At 35.1% G+C, this 26214-nt stretch overlaps 1 protein-coding gene across 2 annotated transcripts in view; it reads right to left on the bottom strand.

The window, feature by feature from the left end:
- LRRC7 (leucine rich repeat containing 7) overlaps positions 1–26214 on the bottom strand; it is a 497427-nt gene that overhangs the window by 294631 nt on the left and 176582 nt on the right. For both annotated transcript variants that reach the window (XM_060089953.1, XM_060089952.1), the window contains exon 3: positions 25307–25509. In XM_060089953.1, the coding sequence (XP_059945936.1) occupies positions 25307–25509 (203 nt within the window). The remainder of the gene's footprint in view (positions 1–25306; positions 25510–26214) is intronic.

The raw sequence follows: 26214 nt of genomic DNA, 5'->3' as shown, positions 1-26214 counted from the left end.
ACTGAGGGTAAGGATGTGAAAAGATACCCATCAATTTCTATTTTCAGCAGTATGATGGACTAAATATTCAAAGAAAAACTTTTTAGTACAGCAAAATCATACACACACACACACACACACATATTCCTTTAATGCATAGGTGAGCTATGGCTGCAAAATACTGGAATTTCTCAAATTCCAGAATAACAAGAAAATGCTAATACACCGAGTTAAGTGGGTCTGTATTTAGCTTTTGCTCTGGTGGTATCTGTTGGTTTCTGGTGGCTGAAGACTGAGGGTTTTTTTTTGTTTGTTTGTTTGTTTTGCAACTGGAAGCATAGAAGACTGCTTGGGATTTGAACAGAGGTTGGAGATTGGCTTAGAGACCACTCCATACCTAGTTGGGTTCTCCTGAGAGTGATGCCATCAGTCAGTGAAGTTAAAAAAACAAACTGGGTCCTGCAAAAGGAGTCAGTGGTGAATGCATGATTTTCTCAGTTTTGTCTCTGAGTAAAGCGAGAAGAAAGAAAGGAAGGAAGGAAGGAAGGAAGAAAGAAAGAAAGGAAGGAAGGAAGGAAAGAAGGAAGGAAGGAAGAATGAAAGAATAGAAAGAAAGAAAGAAAGAAAGAAAGAGAGAAAGAAAGAAAAAAGAAAGAGGGAGGAGGAAGAAAAGGAGGGAGAAAGGAAGGAGGGAGGGAAGGAAAGTAGGAAGGAAGGAAGGGAAAAGAGAGAGGGAGGGAGGGAGGGAGAAAAAAGAAGATAGGGAGAAAAAGAGAGAGAGAACAAATAAAACAAAAACAAAATGTCTAATTGTGGGATTAAAAAGTCAGTGTAGGTCAAAACAGAAAGCGGTATGGTAGTGGCATAAAAACAGATATACAGATCAATGAAGCAGAATTGAGAGCCCAGAAATAAACCCACTCATGTATGGTCAACAAATGTTTGACAAGAGAGCCAAAAGGATGCAATGGGAAAAGGATAGTCTCTTCAATAAATGGTGTTGGGAAAACTGGATAACCACAAGCAGAAAATGAAATAGGACACCTATCTTATACCACTCACAAAAAAATAACTCAAAATAAATTAAAAACTTAAATGTGAGACCTGAAACTGTAGAATTCCTAGAAGAAAACATAGGAAAAAATCTCCTTGACATTGGTTTCGGCGAAGATTTTTGTGTATGATACCAAAAGCAAAGTCAACAAAAACAAAAATAAACAAGTAGGACTACATCAAACTAAAAAGTTTGTGCAGAGCAAAAGAAGCAATCAGCAAAAATAAAAAGGTAACCTCTGGAATGGGAGAAAATACCTGCAAACCATTTATCTGAAAAGGGGTTAATATCCAAAATACACATGAAGCTCACACAACTCAATAGTAAAAAAAAAAAAAAAAAAAAAATCTAATTAAAAAATGGGCAAAATATTTGAATAGACACTTTTCCAAAGAAGACATACAGATGGTCAATAGGTATATGACAAGATGCTTGTCATCACCAGTCATCTGGGAAATGCAAATCAAAATCACAATGAGATAAGAACTCACACCTGCTGTCATCAAAAAGACCAGAAACAACAAGTGTTGGCAAGGGTGTGGAGGAAAGGGAACCTGTACATTACTGGTGGGAATGTAATTGGCACAGCCATCATGAGAAACAACATGGAGGTTCCTCAAAATATTAAAAATAGAACCACCATATGATACAGTAATCCCTGTAACTTCTGCATGTATATCCAAAAGAAATAAAAACACTATCTCAAAGATGTATCTGCACCCCAATTTCACTGCAGACAAGACATGGAAACAACCTAAGGGTCCATCAATAGATGAATGGATAAAGATGTGAGATCTATACATATGTATATATATGCACTATACTATCCATGAATGGTTGAATTCTCAGATGTGGAACCATGGATCTGGAGAGCCAACTATGGGACTTGAGCATCCACAGATTTTGGTATCCGTGGCAGGTCATGAAACAAATCCCTCACAGATGCCGAGGGAAGACTATATACAGATTTACAGCTGTCTGGGGGTTTACGCCCCTAACTCCCATGTTGTTCAAGAGTCAACTGTATATACAATGAAATATTATTCATCCATAAAAAACATAAAAATTCTGTCTTTTGTCACAAAATGGATGGACCTTGAAGGCATTATGCTAAATGAAATAAATCAGATAAAGACAAATATTTACTGTATAATCTCACTTATATGTGGAATCTAAAAAAGCTGAACTCATAGAAATAGAGAGTAGGATGGTGATTGTCAGAAGCTGGGGGGTGGGAGAAATGGGAAGATGTTGGTTAAAGGGCACAAATTCCCAGCTGTAAGATAAATAAGATCTTGAGAGGTAATGCACAGCATAGTGACTATAATTATCAACACTGTATTATATACTTGAAAGTTTTTAAGAAAGTAGATCTTAACTGTTATCAGCACACACACACAAACTGTAATTATGTGAAGGGATTGAGATGTGGTACGCTATTGGTAACTTACTACATTATTGTGGTACTCATTTTGCAATATATACATGTATCTAATCATCACATTGTACACTTTAAACTTACATATGTTACATGTCAATAATATCTCAGTAAAGCTGGGGAAAATCAACGTAGAACTAAAATTCTGAACAACAGAGGCCTATGTGTCAGAAAAAAGGGAAACAAAAACATTCTTAGATTTTTGCATTGTTTGGGAGGAGGGTAAAGACACTAATTAACTTTAGATTAAAGTTAAGTATGAATGTTAAAATTTCTAGGGTAACAATTAAAGAAATGTAAATAAGGTGTATGATTTCATAGTGGGTAGAAACAAAATAAATGGAATAAGATAGAGAAAATAAAGATCTTTAATACACATAAGTAAATATTTACATATAATATAATCTTTAATACATATAAGTAAATACTTTGAAGAAATAAGAGATAGAAATGAAGAGTAGAATGGGATAAATTAATACAAATATACCAATAGCTGCCATTAATAAATATGGATTAATCTCTCCAATTAAAAAAAAAGACTATCAGAGTGGACTAAAATTAAACATAATCAAGTTATATCCTATTACCAGTGATACACCCAAAACTTGATGAAAGAAAGATAAAACTGGCAAAATTAACCAAAAGAAAGCTAATGCAGCAATACTGATTTAAAGCAAAATGCATTACTAGAGAGATAGTGACTTTATGTTAGTAAACACTTCATCTCACCAGGAATATATAATTCTAAACTTGTATGCACCTAGTATCATAGCTTTAAAATAGTTAAAGAAAAAGTTGACATATCTACAAGGAGATATTGCAAATCTACTATCATAATAGGGTATTTTAACATGTATCTCTCAATAATTAATTTAAAACAGATAAAAATAAAAGAAAAGGTACAGAAGAATTGATGGCCACTAGCTTGTCCTAGTGGACACGTATAGAACATTAAACTCAACTACTATAGAGTACTTTTTTAAAAAACACATGAAAACCTTGTGATTAGCCATGTACTAGATAGACATAAAGGAAGGCTCAACAGACTTCAAAGAATTAGTAATAAAAAGACCAAAATCTTGGACCATAATGCAATTGTTATAAATTATTAACCAAAAGATAGCTTTAAAAGCTTCTATATTTGGATATATATAAAGTTAAATTTAATAATCCTGGGTCAGAGAAGAAATCACACTAGAAATTACAAAATATAAGCAAATAATAGCAAAACATTAGCAAATAATAACAAAATATTACCTGTCTAAAATGGCAGAATACAGCTAGAGTAATTGGCAGTAAATTGTAGCCTGAAATGCTTACATTAGGAAAGATAATCAGGTGAAAATGAATGAGTTAAGCATGCAGCTTAAGAAGACAAAAAAATGTTAACAGAATGTAGAAGGGAAGCAACAATAAAGAAAAGTCCTTGCAACTCACAGTGGTCTATGAAGTAGGAAAGCTAGAGATTCTGAAACAAGCCCCAGAGTGGGAGCTCCTCAAACAGAGGGGCCACGTCTCTTCCAGGTCACTGTATGTATCTTATGTTAGTTTTTGTCTTTTTAACATTTTTTACTGTGAAATCTAAATACACAAGAGTGTATATAATATGTATTTTTTAAATTATGATATTATAAAATAAAGAGCCATACTCCTCAATCCAGCTTAAGAAAGCTACTTTATTCTCCTCCCAATCATGTCCCTTTGTCATCTACCTGATCCACCAAAAAACAACCAATTTCTCATTCTCTTGCTTTTTACCACAGTTCTAGTAATCCTAAATATAGATATTGTTTAGATTTGTCTGTTAATTTTTATATAAATGGAATAATAGGGTATACTTTCTTCTGTAACTTGACTTTTTCATTCAATGCTGTGTTTTAACATTATTCCATGTTTATGCATATAATCGATTAATTCACCTTTACTACTTTATGCTTCATATAACACAATTTTCTCATGTAGTCTACTGTTCACAGACTTTTGGGTTATTTCATTTTTTTGAACAACGTTGCTGAGAATATTCTTATATACATCTGCTAGTGCACATATACAAATGTTTCTCTGAGGAGGTAGGAAAATTTACTAAGTAATAGAATTTGTATTTTTCCCAATGTGACTGTAACAATTTAAAGTCCCACCAACAGGGATAAGAATTATTTCTTCATATTATTTCCAAAATTTGATATTTTCAGGCTATTTTTCCAATCTGTGGTATGTAAAATGGTAACAATTTATTACTAAAAAAGTTGAACACCTTTTCGTGTTTTATCCATTTGAAAGAGTTCATCACATATTCTGAATACGAATTTTTGGACAGTTCTCTCAATATATGGCTCATCATTCCATTCTTTTTATGGTAGTTCTGATAAAAAGACATTTACAATAGTCAAATTTATCTCTCAGTTTGAATGTGTGCAGATGGTCTCCTATTTTTTCCCTACCTAAAAGTTTTAATGCTTTGATTTGACTCATTTGGAATTTATTTTTGAGAATGATGTGAAGCAAGGATCCATTCTTTTCTCTTTACAGATGACCAGTTGTTCCATTTAAAAATAGGTCATTAATTTGTCCACTGATTTGCAAGACAAGTTCTGTTGGACTTCCACATAAGTACGGGTCAGTCTTTGGACTTTCTATTTCTAGTCCACTGGTCTATTTGTCTATCTCTCATTCCAGCTGGGTCACCAGAAATCTAAGACTCTGATTTGTGTTTGTGCCAGAAAAGAATGGGGAAGGAATATAGAGAATTCCTAGAGAAGGAAGAAAGAGTCCATCTAGGTTTTGAGAGAGAAGTTCTGTGAGCAGAAGGTAGGGTGGGGAAGTAGGGGTAGATTGGGAAGCACAGAGCAGTTCAGGAAGCTGTAAGAGGAGGAAAGGACCAGAGGTATGTTAGGAATGGCAAAAAATTAAAAGTGACTCTAAGTTTTGTGGAGGGGGATAGAAAATGTAGATTTCATCCAGAAAGTGAAAGGGTTTAACAGTCAGGACTTTATCCCACAGGAGGTGTTCAGATGGTGATTTTTAATCATTTTTGAGTCAACCTTACTGAGACTCTCTTCAGAAACACACACACACACACACACATACACATTTGCCACCAATTTCAAGGAGCTTGCAAATCACTGGAAGCCCATGCATGGTTCTGTGGACCACATTAAGGACCTCCATGTGACTTCTAAAAAGGCAAATGTGATCAGGTCCATCTCCTGCTTATACTTTTTCAGTGGCCCTCTTCTCTCTTCAGGACAAAGTCCAAGTTTCTTAATATGGCTTTCAATGCCCTTTACCTCTATAGAGTCTTATCTTGTCATTCCCCTGTCTCTTGTCTTTTTCTCATACCTTCCCTCCTACCATCCTGCATGACCACATCTCCAGACACACTGAGCAGCTGCCAGTTTCTGTATCCACCATGCTCTGCCTTTGTAAATGCCAGGTCTCCAGCTGAAGCTTTTTTCCACCTCGCCCTATCTCACCTCCCTTCTACCGTCTTTTCCAAGCTCAGGCCCTCTAACCTTTCTGGTCACAGCTTAAGACTGGTTCACATGCTCCATTTGTGTACTTTCATAACATTCTGTATTTATCTCTATTGAAGCCTGGATGCCCCTGTTTTGGGATTACTAGACCGTAAGCTTCTTTAGTTTCTGCAGCATCTGCAGTGTATAATGTAACGCCTGACATGTTGTACTTTCTCAGTAAATAGTTGTCCTTTCATGAAAATTCTTAGGCAGGGGAGTGGCAAATAATAAGATAGTGCCATTTCTTAAGTGCCTATTATATAGGTGCAAGGCACTAACCTAGATTTTATAGTATATGATCTACTTCTTGCAACAATGTTGTAAGGAAGGTATTATTATTTCTACTTTGCAGATGAGAAAACTCAGGAGGTTAACTTTTACAAGGTCATATATGTAGGAAGTGCCAGAACCAGCATTCAAATTCAGTTTTGTCTGGTACAAGGCCATTTCTACTTCAGTGCATTGTTTCCTCTGTACCATCAGATCTGTGCTTGGGAGAGACAATAGTGATGACTGACAACAGCTGGTGGCTGTCTGGTAGGGGAAAGTGAATGAGATAGGGGGAGTCTTCCACCCATAATAATGGTCCTACGGGGGTTAGAGGAGAAGACTCGGATTCAGTGACTATCTTTTGACAGCAAAAATCTAACTTAGAGTAAATCTGAGTATATGTTATAGCACTTTGCTAACCCTGAAGTGCTACATAAATGCAAAGTATTATAATTTGGATTAGCATTTTATTATCACCTTTACACTCAAGCTTGGAAAATTAAGGACACAATGACGACATCATGAATGTGAATGACCAGATCTCAAAACATAGTTCCTTAGAAAAAATAAGATAGGGTGTTTATTTTTTCCACTACAAATTTAAAAAGCATTAGTTGCTTGTGAATTGTAGAGACAAACCCTTTTCCTGAGAAGTTTCATGTAAGATTATAAATATTCAATGAGACTGTTATTGATGCCCTATGTTGGCACAAGTGGATTCCACCAGGGAAAAGAACTAATTGTCTAATGAGTTGGCATTACTGAATGGCTGGTTTCGTAGAAGTTCTTCCTTTGAATTCCTTTACAATTATTCAGGCTACAGTGTTTCCAAATTCATTTGAAAGCTGTTTCAAAGAAATAATTATTTTGTACACATTACAATAAAATGTTTTAAACTTCTTTAGTTTAATACAAGTGTTAATAATTATCTTTAGTTAGAAAAGGGCCAACTCAAAAATAATAGAATAAAAATAGTTTTAATGTATGCACTTGGTGAAATTGTAGGCTTCTAAATATGACATTCATTCACTTCTTTCTTTCTTTACTTCCTCCCTCTTTCCTTCCTTCCTCCCTTCCCTCTCTCCTTCCTTTTCTTCTTATCTTCTTCCTTTCTTTCCTGCCTATTTCCCTTCCTTCCTGACTGCTTATATTCAGTGAGCACTTCTTGAACATCTACTTAGTGACAGACACAGCACCAGGACCCAAAGAAGAATAACAAAGTATCCCCTTCCTCAAGAATACAGTCACCTAGCGGTTATAAATACACACAAAAAATAAGATGCAATGTAGTAAATACTAGATAAATACTACAACAGAGAGAGGGCTTTGCAAAATGCATATTATTCCAAAAGAAACATTGCTAGACTTTGCCCTTAACCTAGAGAATTTGGATGCTTGGATTTGTGTGCCTTTTAAATGATTCTACACTGCTCTCTCACATTATCATCCACCTTGTAGAGGTTCATAAAGAGGAAAGGGGCTGACTCAGATTTTTGTTTTTGAGAAACTGACACCTGTGACCAGAAGGAGGCAGAAGGACAATGAGAAAACATCTAGGTGAAAAATAACGAGAATATTAGTTAAGGCACTGTCAGGAAGAGTGAGGCACTCTGGGAGGAGAAATCATTAAGACTTGGTGCCAGTAATACATAGGCAGTCAAAGGAGGGAGGATTTTGTGGTCCAACAACACTTTAAGGTCTCTAGTAGTAGTGGAGTTGTGGGCTGGTGTGGGAAGTATGGAGCTGGACAAATGCTGGTAGCATCAAATAAGATTGAGGCTGTAGGGGAAGGGAACACTTATAATCCCTTCTAGTGCATTTTAGCAATATTGGATGTGTTGCAGAGACAAGATCTTTTCTTCCCTGGAGAAAGATGGCAACTACAATAAATACTCAGGCATTTTATCCTAGAAAACAATAAATATTATTGCTGCTGTTTTAAAAATACACACCTTTTCAGCAACAATTTGCCCATTGGTGGTGTTGAATCATTTCTCCCTTTGGAACAGCAAGTTTATTTTACCATTTTTCAGTGTCTTAGAAGGAAGGGACTATATCTGTTTTATTGGAATAAGAGCTGTCTGTTTGAATATATAAGACATAGCACCTTGCCTTACCCATTCTGCTTGATAACAATTTTCATTTAAATTTTTTTAAATGAATATATTCTTTAATTTACATACTCATGATTACTTCACTTGATGGTACAAGCTTATAACACCAGGAAAGAAATAGGAAGAGTGAAAAGCTGGATATAAAAGATCTATAAATGTTCTTAATTTTGACATAGCTTAATGGCTGCTAAGAGTTTGGGGTAAAATCTTGTTATCTCTTTAGTACTTAAGACAAGTGATGTGTGTCCTTTGGGATTTTCTTTTGTTGCTTTTTAAATAACTACTAGTTGGTAAAAAAATTTTGGTTAATTAACATTTATAAAAGTATTGGCTTTGTCTTTAGAGAGTAATCAATATGGTGTGTGAACAACTGGGTTGAATGGCATTAATTTAGACCTTCATATTAGTATATGTTGATATATATGTATATATACATATATAGATATTAGTGTAAGCTGGTATATATATATATATATATATATATATATATATATATATATATTTTTAATTTTTAATGTCTATGCTCTAATTAGTTCTAGGTACTAAAAAACTAACCTGTACTGACTAGCTCTGCCTAGGTCAGTAAACCAAAGAGAAGATGACTAATGGTATAGCTGAAGTCTCTTTTTCACTTATAGTTATAATGAAAAGGTTATAAACTTTGGAAGCAAACAGACCTAGATTTGAATTCTGATTTCATGGTTAACAGGTGACATGCTATTGAGCAAGTTCCATACATTTTCTCTAAGGCTCAATTTATCATTTAAAAAGCCCAATTAGACTGTGCCCTAATTTTATCTTTAACAATGCGTTTCTGCCAAGCCGACTTCCTTGACCCTCCAGCATAACAAGATGTGTTGTCTCTCTACCGTGGTTGTGTATAATCTTGTGGACATATTTCTACAATCCACTTTTGCAAACTCAAATTCTTTATGCAACAAATATTCAGTGAGATCTAACTTTGAACCAAACATTGTGTTTCCTGTTGAAACAAAGATTAAATAGACATAGTCCCATATTTTAGTGTATTTCTTCTTCAATCTTATTTCCCCAGAGTAGAGTAGGTATTCAGCAAATATGTATTGAATGAATAACTACAACAGGTTTGGTGAGTGTAATTATAGAGTTGTACACATGGTAATACATAGGCACAGAGGAGAGTTAAATAACCATGCCAGTGAGTGAAGCATGAAGATTGTAGGAGAACGTGACAACTGAGATGAACCTTGAAGTAGCATGTGAGGCAGAGAAAACAGGATGAGCTCAGAGGCAAGAAAGAGCTTTGTGTTTCAGGAACACTTCCTGTGAGAGCAAGAGTAAGAGATTGGAGAGACAAGTTGTAGCTGGACCATGGGAGGCCTCCTATTAGCATTACATGCTCAGTTGTGTGGTTTTTTTCCTGCAGGTTAGAGAGGAGACAGGGAATAGGCTTAACCTTGGGGGTAGCCTGGTCATATTTACATTTGGATCTACCACTGTTGGCTGTGTGAAGAATAAATTGGGAAAAAGAAAATCAGGTTTAAGACACATCATCAATAAGGAGACTGTTTCATTAGTCTGTTGAGAGATGATGAGGGCCTGACAAAGCCTCTGTTCATAGGGTGGAGAGAGCAGATTTAGGAAATATTTAGGTGGCAAAGGTGATAGGACTTGGCCACTGATGTGATGTGGAAGGTGAGTAAGTAGGAAGAGTAAAAAATGACAGGGTCCTGGCATTGGGACTGAATGGATAGTCACCAACTGAAACAGAGAATATAGGACAGGAGACAGGTTTCTAGGGGGAAATCAGACGTGTTGAGTGTGAATATTCAAGTAGGTCCAGAACACACATTTAATCTGAGGACTGAGGGGTAGGGCTGAGCTGCCACAAGAGATTTGTGAGTCTTCAGTACAGTGGCTGAAAACGTGTGTCTGGATCAGTGCGATAACCTAAAGAAAACAGGAAGCTCCTTCCTCCTCTCCCCTGAAGTTGTTATTGTAAAAGTCACAAATGAAACTTTATTGCCCCGTTTAATGGATTATCTAGTTTTCGCCTTACTTGGCCTCCCTATTCCATTTGACCATGTCATCACTCCTTCCTTAGAAGTCTTCACTCCCTCAGTTCCGTGACTATGCTTCTAAACAGAGTTCCCACTTCTGTCTGCCAGCACCTCCCCATGTCCCGCCCTGCTGGCCTTGGTCCTTCTCCAGTTCTCTGGAGGCAGTTTCCCTGTAGGTTGATGGCAGCATTTCACGGGCAGTGAAGAAGCAGCCACCATGAATGTTAATGAGTAAATTCACGTGGTGAACATATATGCAGTCAGTTCTTAATTATTTAGAACAAAGAAAAAGAAACTTTATTCCTATTAAAGGCCACTGCCACACAGAAAAGAGACAACTGAGAGCCAGGGGACTTAAATTCAACACAATTAACCTTTTTTGCCCCCTCAAAAAAAAAAAAAAGAAAAGAAAAGAAAAAAAAAAAGAACAAAGGTTTATCATCCACTTCAAATTTAAAGAAAACAGAAAACTCTCTAGGCAGTCAAGTAGCATGCACACGTATACACATATGCCAAAATGAAAAATCAACAGCAAGGCTACATTGTTTCCAGGAAATCAAGAAGCAGCAAAAACTTTCTAAAGAGAGAGAGAGACTATTGTCACTTTCTGGAATCTCTGGTCAAGATTCAACTCATGTATTGCTGTTTTGGGTTCATTACAGAAACAGCAAACTATCTCTTTGTATAGAAAGGATAAAATCGCTAGGATTTTGTTAAAATTAATTTTCACATAAATTTTGAAAGAAAAGATATCTGCAAAAGATTTTCTCTCTTTTTATATCACTATTAATTTAGAAAAAATAACTTCCTTTCTGCAAAGTGATACTATCATTTCTCATTTTAAAGAAGAAGGTCAACTTTTTGGTTTTCTTTATGGTATTACAGCTCATAAAAATCGTCAACATTTGTTGAAGGTTTTATGCTTTGCCAGGCCCCATACTCACACTTCACATACGTTATGTTATTTAATCTATAACAATGAAGAAAAATTACCACAAAGTCAATAGTTAACAAAAATAAGATGTAGGTAAAACAGTCCAACAAGGTAGATGGTATCTCCTAGATGGGGAAGAAACTGAGATTGAAAACCTTCCCCAAACTCAAATTCAAATTTAAATCTGCCTGATTCTAAACCTCTACAGCTTTCCACTACACCAGACATTTAACTGCTAATTGCTCTTCATCTCAGCAACTAGAGTTCTAGTGAAATTTTGGAGCTGACCTTTGAAGTTAAATATACCATCCAGCCAGCAAAAACTGTGAGCTTACATTATTCATATCCTTGGCTTCTCTTCTTTTCCATCACCGCTCAGCACCTGACTGTTCACTATCTATGGAGTCTAGTCAAGGGCCTCTTCACCATCTACCTCAGCACCTCTAACAACAGAATACAACCAAAACAATTTTTTGTCTTCATAATTCAGATGAATTTTGTGTTTGATTCCATAACATATTCACTTTTCTCTCTTAGAAATATTTTACTTAATTGTCAACCTAGAAAAATGTGCTACATGTATGCTATAGTAGATGCTAACATATCTGTATTAATTTTTGGAAGCAAATGTTCACATGTTGATTTTTACATATTACTATAGGTCAGTTTTATGTTAGGTCAGCTTCATTGTAATCACACTGACATAATCCCATGTTTCTATATCAAGTTGAGAATAGCCTGACTTCTCAGGAGTCCCTGGTCAAGAATTGGATCATGAAATTTTTCTAAGCCTCATAAACACTCTAGAGAAATTATTTCTCTAGAAATTTAGAGGATCAATATATAGAAAACCAAACAAATAAAAATGAAGCAAATTTAGAAAAAAAAAAAGAAACACTTAAAAAATACACTAGAGAAATAATCCTCCATCAATTTCCTAAAGGGCAATTTCATTCTGGGAGTCCAAATTGCTGCATTAGTAGAATGCTCTCTCTGATTTAGAACCACTTCATATACTAAGGATGTAGCTGGGAAATGAATAACACTAAAACCTGTATTAATCAGTTAACTATTATAAGAACAATTGAAAAGAATAGATAGCAGATATTGACCCTCCTTTGTAAATTTACATTTTCATTTTTTATGTCATTTAACTTGCTCAAATGATACCTTATAATTTACTTGAGCATCAGACATTTACCAATGTGTCTTATGGATCATTTTCAAAAGGAAGTACCATAATATGGTCAGATTTGGTCAATGCTGCCAAAAGGTTAACCCCTGGTGCTACTTCTATTCCAGCTCAATTCTCTTATTTTTCTTTTTATTATTTTGAAATTAATTTTTATTTTTATAAAAGCATTATATCAATTTGTTGCATCTTATCATTTGCATCTTATTATTCCTCCTCTAAAGGTAGTTGCTTTAAACTGTTTAAAATACTATTTCTTGTATTTTCATCTGTATTTCTAGAGAACACAATGCGTTTTTACTTGTTTATCAATTGCAGACATTGTCTATTTATTTCATATATTGCAGTTGAAAAGTCATATCACTTTGCCACCTCCACCATCACTCTCTTTTTCTTCATCTTCTCAGTATACTTACATCTGAATTTTTGGTTAAATCAGTAATGTTTGTTTGCACATTGCGTTTGTTTTTTACTCATAAAAATTTGTTTCCCTTGAAGTTTCTTCACTTTTTATTTGCTTGGTTTTCTATGCATATATCTTTAATTGTTTCCAAATGCTCCAGCAGCTCTGCCAAATGCCCAAGAGTAATATTTCAAAATGCTAAAGCACATCAGATTTTGCTAGGCCCACATTTTATTCTGGAGGACCTCACTCCTGCACCCAGTATAGCCAGTTCCAGTATGGGCAGATAGCTCTGTCACTGTGATGCACACGTGGCTTCCACAGATACTCATTTGCTACTTCACTGAATTGGGCTCTGGTTTCCTGGATCTCATACCTTCCTTCTTTTGGTTCACTCTCACATCCTCTAGTAGAAAACTGGGAGTCACCTGTGACTCATTTTTATCCTTACCCAGAAATCAAGATATCAAACAGATGACCAAACCCAGTAAATTCTGCCTCCCCAAATCCTCTCCAATCTGTGTCCATTGTGTAATCTTTAGGGTCATTACCCTGGGCCAGGACACCATCACCTCTCATATTCCTACAAGCTCTGCCTAACTGGTCTCCTTGCCTCTGGGCTTAAACTTTTATGTCTATTCTTAGTGCAGCTAGAACTATCTTTCTAAAATATATATATATCTGATCTTGCTGCTACCCAGGTAAAACTTTAAATGAATTTCCACAAATTTCAGTATAAAATTCAAACTCCATATCTTAGCATGGAAGGCCTCTACAATTTCTCCAGCCTCATTTCTCCCATTGTCTCTTTTGCACTACATATTTAAGCAATACTTAACCTACAGTTTCTTACCTATCTTTGTCTTAGTTGCAATGATATTCCTCAGGGGGAATTCCACTGAATGTTTCCAAAACACCCATTGTTTCCCACCCATCATAGTAGACAGCATGCAACATACTTGATGCAATTACTTGTTCAATGTTTGTTTTTCTTGCTAAAGAGTACCTAAATCCATTCAGTCATTATTTTCCCAGTGACTAGCAAGTATCTGGCACATAGTAAGTATTTTTTCATGAAGAAATTAATGAATATACATACTCGGTTGCAAACTCAATTTCCTATAGGGTCTAGATGGGTAACTTCATTGCTGGGGGCAGCCTGAGTGGGATCTGTGGCAAACTAGATCTGCTCAATCAAAAGAGCCTATTGATATGAGACACTAAGTCCCACCTAACTGCTACCAATTGAGCATATGGACACCACCAGATCTTCCTTTTTTTTTTTTTTTTTTTAAATAGAGGCCAGGAATCTGGACTTTTTTTGTAAAAGTTGGTATTTTACAAGTTGGCTACAGCTCATTTTCAAAAATAGGCCAAACAAAACATGGCTGCAAAGATAGGTTTGTATTGCCAGCCCTGCTCTGATGAGGCTCAGTTTGAGATCTCTCAGCATCTTTTGGGGTCTTTGTGAGAATGCTCGGCTGATAGCTCACATTTTGCATCTAAAGCAGAATTTGTCATGTTTTTGTGCACAATAGGCCCTTCCAATATATTTTTAATAATATTATTTTTAAAATCATTTTAATTGTATCAGTTCTCTAGCTTGAAAATCATATCATCCTTGATTCCTCCTTCTTGTTTATCCTCCAGTCTAGACAAATGCTAAATTCTAGAAGGAAGGTCTTTTTTCAGATTAGTCAAGTGGAAAGGACATGAGATTTGGAGTAACATTCTATTGCTAGTCCATAGTTTCTATTATATGGACTTTGCCTTTTTCTAATTGTATAACATTTGGTAAATTCTTTTAAACTCATTGTGCTTCAGTGTCCTTGGACTTAAAATTAGGATAACAAAACTTATTTGTCAGAGTTGCTCTAAGGACAAAAGAGCTACTTCATATGAAGTGCCTAGCACAGAGCAGATGCTCAATAAATGTTGAATTTCCTGTCTTCTGCTCTTTTCTCACCTCTTCCATCTGTCTTCTTTTCCTTTTCTACTGCTAATACACAGGTCCAGGCATATGAGCTAATATGAGTTTAGAGGAACTTGGCTTTTGCATCTGTTTCTCAACTACCTGCCACTTCAAGGAAAAACTTCACAAAATAGAGGTAATTTATATACTTAGGAACCTTAATTCATTTGTAAATTATATTCCTCTGTAACCCTAAGCTTCACATACCTCATTCTCCCATGCTCTCAGCTCACAGTAGGATCGCCACCTGTCATCTTCTTGGCTCACTGATTCCAGTATTTCTCTAACATATTGAAACCATTATCATTTGAATTAAATTTCAATATCTATCATGTCCCTTAAGTCCTACCAACCATCATCATCTGTACCCATATTTTCTTTCTTCTCTCTTATTAAAATGGATGAAATGTGCCTGTTCCTCTCAAAGGAAACCCCTTCATGCATTCTGTGAATCCTGTGTCCTTTTGCATTCAGGACTTTGCTCATATAATTATCCTATCAATTTCCTTCATTTAGTTTCTCCCCCCTTTCTTCTAATTTATTCTCATTAGTGTACAAATGTGCTTTAATGTCATTGATCTTAAAAAACAAATAAACAAAGATTATTTTGACCTGAAACTTATCTCTAGCTTGTCTCATTTCTCTTCTTTCTCTTGCAAAACCTCTTAAGAGAGATCTATATATCATATATATATATATATATCTCCACCATTGTCTCTTCAAGCCACTTCATTGTGTTTCCACCCAACTATTCCTATCAAGGTCACCAACTACTTCTATACTAGCAAATACAATGGTACCTCTTCTGATCTAAGTCAATTTCTTCTCTTAAAACATCTCTGTTCTTAGCTTCCATGACAATAGCACATGGGTTCCTCCAATATCCATAGCAACTCTTTCTCTCCTTGCTTTCCTAATTTATCAATGGAAACTCTTTCTAAATCCTTTTTTAGGCTTTAATCTCCTATCTCCCAAATCCATTCTAATAGCAAATCCTATTAACTTTACCTACAGAGCATGCTTCTATTTTCTTCACTACCACCAATCTAGTTGAAACTACTAACTTCTCACCCATATAACTACTGTAGCCTCTAATCTCCTTGCTTCCACTCTTAACTTACCACAATGTATTCCCACATTGCACCCAAAGTGGTAGTTTAAAATATATATATAAGTTATTTACTATCACCACTAAAAAAATTCTTCAGTGGCCCCCTATCTCACTTTGGATAAAATCTTAAGCCCTTTCCTGGCTTGCTTGAACTTACAGGATTTAGCCGCGCTATCTACCTACATCTCCTACTGCACCTTATACAGCTTTCTCTTCATTCATTACACATCCATCTTCTTTCTGTTCTTTGAATATGCCTCACTTATTCCTACCCTAGAGTATTTCCTCTGTCTGGAATGCTCTTTCTCAGATCTGCATGGAGGATTCCCCTTGTCATCCAAAGCACAACATAAAAGGTCACTCCTTAGAGAGGCATTTACTGTCCTCTCAACCTAAAGTAGTCTCTCAGCAATTTCCTTGCTTTAATTTCATCATGATACTTGCCATTATCTAACATTTTCTCTTAAATATTATTTTCATTCATTTTTTGCAGCAATGTAACTTTTGTGAGAACAGGAAGTTGTTGATCTTGCTCAATAATGTATCTCCAGCTCTAGAAGAGTTGTCTACACATATTTGATACTCAAGAAAGGTTTGTTGAATGAATGAACAAATCAATGGATATATTTTACCTAAAATTTATTTTTTATATAATTTCCCAAAAACTGGCAGTAAAAATTAGCAAATGAGTTTCATTCTCATTGAAATTTCAGTGAGATTTGATATTTGGGTAAAGGTTAGTAATAAATGATGGGATGAGTAAGTCTTTAGCTGGAAGATAAAACAGTTCAAAAACTGACTGGGCTACTATAGAAGTCCCAGTTTCTCACTGACACACATAATAAAGAGTTGTTGGTACTATCAACTTTTGAAACAAAAGAACATTGTAAACAAAAATAGAAATCTGAGTAAGAAAAAAATATATAAAATTTTCCACATATAAACAATGTTTTTTACAAATTTGTCCTTCATCTTACTTTCCTTTGGACCCCTAGAGAGTCCATCTACATTATTTATTTATTGAAAAAAAAAAACCCAACGCATTTGAATGCCAAAATGATTGCAATAAAAGAACAGATTTGGATAAAGACTTTTCAGGCAAGAGATTAAACAGAGTCAGATTTTGATTATTTATGCATCACTCATGTGACAGTTTTATTTTGGACATTGTTTTTAATCATATTCAGATGAATTCTATACCTTTGGCGCTGGAGGACAGAGTAAATTCACACTGTGCACACTGAACACCTTTGAGGGAGTGAGAGAGTTGGAAAAGGCCATTGTTTTCACCTTTATTGGATCTTCAGAGAGCCCTCCATAGATATATGTGGAGATACTTATGTAACATGCCATGGTTATAGACAATTCTATGTTTCTACAAGACAAACACTTAAGGAATTATCTGTTAATGTGAAATTTGTTTTTAAAAATGAGGCAATTTTATTAAAGAAGTGGCAGCTTTTATACTCTACATTTGCAAATTTAGCCCATGTTTAATCTAGAGCAAAGTTTTTCATATTTTTTACACATGACAATTGTTTAATCAGCAGCTATAGTGATTCAAGTAGTTTCTTTTACTTTGAAAGATTCCTCTTGAGTAGAAGAAAAAAATAATCAATGATCATTCAAGCTTTGATAAACAAATCATAATTATGAACAAGCAACTCAGAATTTGTACCCCTAAAATATTTCTTCTCTGGTTCCTTTGATGTCCTTAGACTTCTCACAAAATAAGCAAGTGCCCTTGATTTCAAACAATTTTATTTAAAGTTGTAAGAAAAACATGGCTTCAGGCTCCCAAATTCTAAGTAGCAGACATCAGTGAATTAAAAGAAGAAAGAATCAATAAAATTGCAGATATATGATGTGTAGAATACTGGAGGACACTTTGTTTTTGTTTGGTTTGTCTGGAATCCATTTCCTTTTTTCCATTAGAACCTCAACCTTCTTTTTAAGAGCATCCTTAATTGTATAATAATATTTTGGGAGGCATCTGGAATTTGAATCTTGAATAAATGTCATGGTTACATGGGGGTGTTTGGAGGTACACTCCTCACAAGAGCAGCAGTGTGTGGTCCGTACTGTCATTGTGCTGTGAATTCTGTGCAGCAACTCAGAGCTCTCTTGGTTTCTACCCTTTTTTTTTTCATGTAAAGATCTTCAGGCTCCTATTGATTTTAAGCCTGAGATATATTTTGAATAAATGTTCATCTTTACCATACCTTTTTATGGCCTATAATAAAAAATAAATAAAAACAAAAACTGACACAACTGTAAATCCATATTAAATAATAAATCATAGCCATTTGTTGACCAATTAACATTTTCTTGTTATTGTAGTATGGTATTTGTCTAAATTTATGTTCATTCAACTTCATTAAATATATGCCCTTTCTTATCAAAATAAGCTATTTCTCTTAGCTCAAGAGTTATATATCACTTTGCCATTTTTATAGGGCTTTCATGTACTTTATATTATTTGGTGCTCACTGTGATCCTAGGAGATGGGCAGAAATAAATTTGTTAGCATCTAATGCAGAAGAGGAAGCTAAGGTTCAAAGGGGTTAAGTAAGATGCCTGAAGTCATATGATGAGCTCATTTCAGAACTTGTGTTAAACCTAGGTCTTCTCTCTTCAGAACTTACGTTTACTGTAGTACTTCTGTGATAATAACCAGTAACTACAGTCACTACTCTGTTTGTCAGAATACTTCCTTATATTGTTCATCATTTTTATCTATTTAAAATGAATCTCAGATGAGTGAATCACAAAACGTTAAGTGTGAAAGGAATTTTAGAGGGATTTTTCCACCCTCTACCACCATACATGTAAAAGTATGTTCTTTGACATCTATCCTTTGACTGCTTCTAGAGTCAAAGAGCACATTCCTTAACTTGGGAAAATATTATGTTGAAGCTCTATTTTATATGGATAAAGTACTTAGAGTTTGGGAGTAAGAAAAAATGCAGAGTGTACTATATTAAGTAGTGGATTATGGAGGAGCCACAAAAATTATCTCACCTCACTTCAACCCCAAGAATCAGCATCAAAACTTAAGAAAAAGAAAAAAAAACAAATTAAATGAGAGAGTTTGATTTTCTCTGTTCTCTGCAGATATGTGCCCACATTTCCTGTCCTTCCTTACCTCTGGCCACTGTCAGAGGTCTTACTCTGCAAAATAATACACATTGTTTCAGAGGGAGCTATGCTGATATTTTATAACAATGAAAACTTATTTCACAGTATCTTACTACTGGTTAACACTATTGAATTGTACTTGAAATCTTCTAGAGATATAATTAAGCCTAAAGTTTTGTTGGGGGAGTAAGTGGCAGTGGTGAGCATTGTTATTTTGTGTAAGATAATGGGTAAAGCTTCTCTAAGAAGGTGATACTTGAGCAAAGACCTGAAGGAAATGAAGCAGCAGGCCATGTGGAAGAGCAGCGCTAGCAGAGGAAAGAGTGGGGACCAAATCTCTGAGTGGAAAGCTTGCTTGGCTTTCATGTGTAGGCTCGGCACAAACAACTCCAATATAGTTGTCAGAACCCGTTCACTGGTCATTAACTTGGAGCTCTATTTTACCTGCTGGCTGCTGGCAAATGATTCAGGTGCGGGTTTTTTTGTTTGTTTTTTGTTTTTTTTTTTGCTTATTTATTTTCTTAAGAGTCCGTAGGGATTTCTTCCATTTCATGGTCAATGACTGGATCCAAGCCATGACAAAATTTTCACCAGTCTAAAATGTCCCTCTTTGATAAATTTTTGTCTGTTTTATATTGGATAATCAATGTCTTAGCTAAACAGCCCTGCATGAGTGGTCAACACAGAATCATGAGCACCATGCAAGTGTTTTTCGGTAGCCCTTGCCTGGCACCTGGCTTCTCAATGTCTGTTTTCTTCCCAGAAGAAGCAACTGCAGATATGCAGGTGCTTTTTTTTCCCTAGCATCTCTTAGCTCACTGACAATATTCTACACTAGACGTAATATTGTTAAGATGATGAAGCATCTGGGAAGCATGTCCTTGAAAAGCGGTCTAAGGAACTTGGAAACTTGTCTTGGAAAACAGAACTCTAAGGCAAAACAGAACTCTAAGGAACTCTATGAATTCCTTTAAAATATTTTAAGGATCAAGGCAGTAATGCCAGAAGCATAATTCCTCGTCCAAGGAAGGCAGGCCTTAATAATCTTAGTAGCACTCTGAGTGCCCAGCCAAGTTTTAGATGGATAGATAGGTGAATGGATCTACACCATCAACATACTGCAGAACTTTCTAACAATCAGAACTTTCCAATAATACAATGGTCTACTTCTTAATTGAGTGACTTCTTCCATAATAAAAAGGTTCATGAAAAGGTTGGATGACTATTATAATAGAAATAAGAGGTAGACATTTCTGCACTGGGGGGAAAGTTGGACTAATTTCTAGTTATAGGATCTTGGAAAGCAGTGGTCCCTGGCAACACTCATGGGGCACAAAGCAAAACTTTAGTGATACATTTTGACTTGTTACTGTAGCATAATCTATTCTATCCTAACTAACACATAGTCTTTGTTGTTAGTTTTGGATAGGAATTTAATATCCCATGTGGCCTAAGATAAGTTAATTAACTTTTCTGGCCTTGATTTGCTTATTATAATAATTGAGGGCTTAAATAAAATAATTTCCAAAGTTGCATTTACTCAAAAATGACATAACGTGATTCTGTGAATCAAGGAAATTCTCAGGAGAAGTGGTGGTATTAGCCCTCACAAATGTGCAGGTGTAGCTATATGGGTCAATAACCTATCTCTCACTATGGGCAGAGGGTTGTTTTTCTAGAAGCTGTCTTTGGAGATTTCAGTTAGAAATGACATCATGCCACAACATTTTTTGAGAGAGTCAATACCCAGAACTATCTTGAAATGTTACAAAATCTTACTATTGTACCCCGGGTAATTAACATAGAGAATTTCCTTTATCTGTGGGAGGAGAATGATAAATACCAATTATTTTTTTTTCTATTTCAGGTACTCCACAAACATTATCACACCAAGTACCCTACCCTCCTATGTATCTATCTATTTATCTATCTATCTATCTATCTATCTGTTTAATCCCAGGAGTTGATGATATTATTTTCCCAGCTAAACAGTTTCTCCCAGTTTCTGAAGAAACTGAGGCTTTCAGAAAATAAAATACCTTCCCAACTAATTAGCAGTGCTAGGAGCTAATCCCAGGTTTGTCTGAGTCCAAAGCCTAAGTTCTTAATCTCTAAAATACATCTGGATAGTTTATATGGGGAAAACTTTGTAAGTACAGTACTGCAGATTTAGTCCCGTCCTCTTTTATACGTGGATAAATTAACCTCTTCTACCAAATTCACTGTGTGTCTTTCAATTTTGGTCACATATTGACTTTATCAAAATTATTTCTTTAATCTTTTTTAAAGTTCCTCTTCAGTTTCAAGAAGTTTCTCTGTAGGTTTTCTCTTTATTGCTCTTTTTTTTCACATTTGTTTTCCCACTCTATTACTTCATATATAATATACATCTGTGATTGTCTCTTACTCTGTCTATAATTTTAAGTTTCCAGTTCCAAATAACAAGCAAAGCAGTACTAAATTATAAGCTGTGTGGGTTTCTATCACTCTGTGAAAAGTATGTTATTTTGTATTTTTACCTTTTACTACAAAAAATTAAGCAACACAGATTGAACTATTCCTAATCAAAACACTACCTGTTCTTTCATATCTATTTTTTGCATCTTTTCTAACACACTCTTGACATTCTTTTCCTAATGCCATTAACCTTGACTCTGTTCTCTACCTGCTTTATAAGAATGCACAGTACAGACTCTTGGCCAGCTAGAACATTCTCAGTATAAAATATCGGAATGAAAATAATTTTTAAAATGTATAAAAGGTAATTCTTGCCATAATGTAATATCAAGAATAAAAATGGTTATCTCATTACTCAATAAATCTGAAATCACAATGGTAATAATGTCAAAATAATACCAAGGAAACAGTAAAATAAGATGGCAGACAAAAAATACTTCACTTAATCTAACTTTGAAAGGTTTAAATCCCCTAAGGGCTCAATACTTTGCCTACAAGTCCTTACAAACTTTGATTAAGAGGAACTTTTCCTCGCAAAACAGCGATTTTATAGCATTTTGTTTGTGGTGTACATTGTGGTAATCTCTCCAACAGTTCTTCCACCTCATTTCCTTGTGTTGCTGCCAGTAACCACAACTCCACAGAGGTGGCCCATCATTGTTTAACCCAATCAGAGTAATCTCATTTTTCTTGACATAGTGTATCCCATAGCAAATAGACTGGATCAACAATGAACATGTGACACAATTAAGGTCAATGAGACCTAAGGACAAGTTAACTGAAGAATTCTGGGGGAGACACTTCTCGTCCTTCTCAGAAAAAGAAAGAGTTTTCAGAAGCCAAAAATTTCTAATTTGGGATGCTGTGGACGTGAACACTAGAACAGTTCTAGCCATTCTGCCCCATGAGAGAAAGCCAGCCTCAGAATAAAGCTGATCCCACACAAAGCAAATAGAAACATACCAAGTCTGGAGCTTGTTTTGAGATGCATTTTCCACTTATGTGAGCCAATCAAGCCTATTTCTTGTTTAAATCAGTTTGGATTGGGTTTTGTATTACTTGAAACACACATAATGAGCCCTAATTGATATGTCAGTCCTTTTGTTTCTTAATTTACCTATTTTTCTAATAATGCACAATTATATCCATGTATTATTATAATAAAATCTCAAAGTCAGATAATTTAGATCATATCTCAATAACAGATACTTTAGAAGAAAGGAACTTATAGGGCTGTTTTAGGAAACTAATAATATTGAACTTTGGGAGTCAAAGAAACCTTGAGAGATTATGTGAAAGGTCTTTGAAATAAAGCATACCAATAACAAAAGATAACAATTTCTCCTGAATTCTAATACATTGCAAAAGTGTTATTAAATCCTTGGTTCACTTGTAGTATTTTTATTTATTGTTAATCCAAGCTCTCTTCATTACACCCTTAGTGACTGACTTGATATGTAAAACTCTCCAATGGCATTTTCTGCCTGATGCATCAAGTCAAACAATGCTGTGTAACTCTCAAGACCTTTCATAATCTGGGTTCCCTCTGCTCTCCCTACTTTACCTACATATGTCAACACTCTCCCACTTGCACCTGCAGCTGCAGAATCTTCACAGCTTTGCTGCTCCTCTCCTCCCCCTCTACATATATTCCATCTTAGTTTTTGCATCTGTGCTTTTTGGTCAGGCCCTTCCCCATCCCCTCCAAGAGTGGACCTCTTCTCTATACATAAGCCCTACCACAGGATTTGGTTCTTTGGCTCTGATTATACTTTATTGTGTATTCACCTCTAATGCTTCAGTTTTCTCTGTGATTAGGTTGTCAGATCCTTGAGAGCAAGGGTTGAGATTTATTTCTATTATAACCCCCCTAAAACTTCAAATACTGTGTTGCAGAGTAGATATTAAATGAGTATGTAGTTGATTAATTAACCATGTTTTTACTATTTGTCTTATAGACTCTGTTGCATGCATCTAGAAAAAGATTTTAAATGGCTGGATTGCCTTAGGGCTGCCAGATTTAGTAAATAAAAATATAAAATGCCCATTTAAATTTTTATTTCAAAGAAATAACAATCTGTTTTGTGTTTTAGTATAAGTATATCCAATGCAATATTTGGGATGGAATTATACTGAAAAATGGCCTGTTTTTTAGTTTAAAATTTAAACTCTACTGGATGTCTTTTATTTCATCTGGCAATTCTAGATTGACCTGACCTAAAAAAAAAAAACAAAACTTTGTGCTTAATTTCTTAAATTAGAGCTAAATGCCACATTTATGAATTGCTTAACCTTATACAGTCTTACTAATCAAGTCCTATAGTACATGAAGTTCTCTGCAGTGTTTCATCTAGCAGCAACAACACATAGATTGATTATCCATTATGTGAAGGTCACCATGAATCCTCCTGTACAGGGAGGCAAAGATGAATAAGAATGAAAGATTCATCTAAGATGAATAAGATCTTTCCCTCTACCCTCAAGTTGTTCATAGCCTGGTGGAAGACACAGCCCATTTCAGTCCAGCCTCCACTTATGTGCAATATGGATGTTAATCCATATGGCCAAATTTTTTTTAGGTTTAACTCAGCCCTCCTGGGCAAAGATTCAAGATGACACTATACACACAGGTTGTCATAAATGAAGGATATTTGTTTGAAGTACACATTAAATAGTTCCTGTCTCTGAAGTGTTATATAAACACTGTAATGCATCATCCTAAATGAAAACAATTATTCAAAAATCCTTTTCATCAGAACATTTTACTCTGCTTTTGATATTAAGTTAGTTTTTATGATGGGAGATATATTTTTCTGGTTCTTGGATATTTAACATGCATTTTTTTTTAGCATAAGCAATGGAAATGTATTGCATGACATTTTTCCCCTCTTGGCCATTAAGTTCTTCAGGGTTGAATGCCATTCCAGCAACTTAATCTGAGTCATTTATTTAGGTGAACAATAGGATCCAATGATTTAGATTTTGAACCTTCTGCTGTGTGGCCTTAGTCTGCTTTAGCTAATCTCTCCAGTGTTTTCTGGTCACAGGAGACATTTTCTTTGCATAACATAATGGCAGTGTGTGTGTATGTGTGCGTAAAGTTTGACATTAGTTAAAAAATTTTAGCTACACTATATAAGTTATATGCCATATAAATTCAGTGATGTTTGTAATAACCAAAGATTTCAAATTCTAGAAATAACAGCATGTTTTTCATAATAGTATACTTGACTCTTTGTGTGTGTGAGTGTGTGTGTGTATGTAAAAGCATTTCTTAGACTTGTAACATATAATTCAAGGCTTTAAAACAATGTCACCTTAACATACAACATACAAAATTTCAGTTCTGGAATAGAGGGTACCATATTTTCCCTTTCTTTTCTAAACATAAGCTATTGATCTCAACCCACCAACCTGTTATTTTCTTGGAGATCATCTTAAGTTAAAATAAAAAAGCATATTACATAAAATGATGGTTTCAATGGAGTTCAATTGGTTATTGGCATATTACATGAAGTTGCAAATGGAGTCGCATTAAAAGGTAATGAGAATATTGGGAAAAGTTATATTAATTTGAATGATTTGTCAATTACCTAGATAGAAGGCTGTAGTTAGCATTATCATTATGCCAAGTCTCTGGAGTTATGAAATACTCATTTGAAGTACATATTTTAGGTTGTCAAAAATTACCTTTGGTAGCTCTTCAATTTGATTGGCATCTAGGTAAAGTTCCTCTAATGTCCGTTCAAAGTTAAAGACCTCCTTTGGCACCTGCTGAAGACTGCAGTGGGAGTAATCTAAAACTGAGATGATTTCTTCTTCACCTCGGAAACATCGGCACGGCACCAGTCGGCCGATGATTTTCCGCTTGGTGGTCATCTCCAGGCACTGCACTAGAGAAAAACAGAAAACAAACCAACTGCTTAACCACCTGCATTTGGAAGGCATTCTTATAATATTTAAAGCTTAGAAATTTACTTATGTTGTATATTTTATAATTATATAAGGCCGTAAAGAAGTTTACATAAGACATGCACATTCAATAGATCATTTATTCCTTAAACAGCTCTCCAAGGTATGTAAAGACACGTTCTTATTCCCATTTAACAAATAAAGAAATGGATTCAGAAAGGATCAGAATCCCGTCATCACACAGTTTTGGAATGGCAGAACTGGGCCAGAATACAATCCTGACTTAGCGCAATGCTTACACTCACACTTGAAACATGGAACGATAATATGTTTTTTTTTTTAATTTTATACAAATTGCAGTGCAGAACAGAAACCTCCAGAATTTGTTGAAAAAAACCCACATTTCTCTCATTTCTGCAAAATAGTCAAGTTTTACTCATAAGGTTTATGATATCCTCTTTTTGACTCAAATTTATTCCATTAATCAATAATTATTTATTAAATACTTAATATGCTCCAAGCATTGAACTAGGTACTGGGGATAGAGAGATGAATTGAACAAAGCTCCTATTGGAGCTACAGTTGTATTGGTTATTCACTTCAGAATAAGAATCTGTCCCTGTGAATTCTTTTATTTTAATGGGACAAAACAATCGTGGCAGAAATTTCTGACATCCTGGCATGTC

The sequence above is a fragment of the Mesoplodon densirostris genome, chromosome 2, assembly GCF_025265405.1.
Source record: "Mesoplodon densirostris isolate mMesDen1 chromosome 2, mMesDen1 primary haplotype, whole genome shotgun sequence".
NCBI lineage: Eukaryota > Metazoa > Chordata > Mammalia > Artiodactyla > Ziphiidae > Mesoplodon > Mesoplodon densirostris.
Note: the sequence above shows the minus strand (reverse complement) of the source record. Positions and strands in the feature narration are given on the sequence as shown.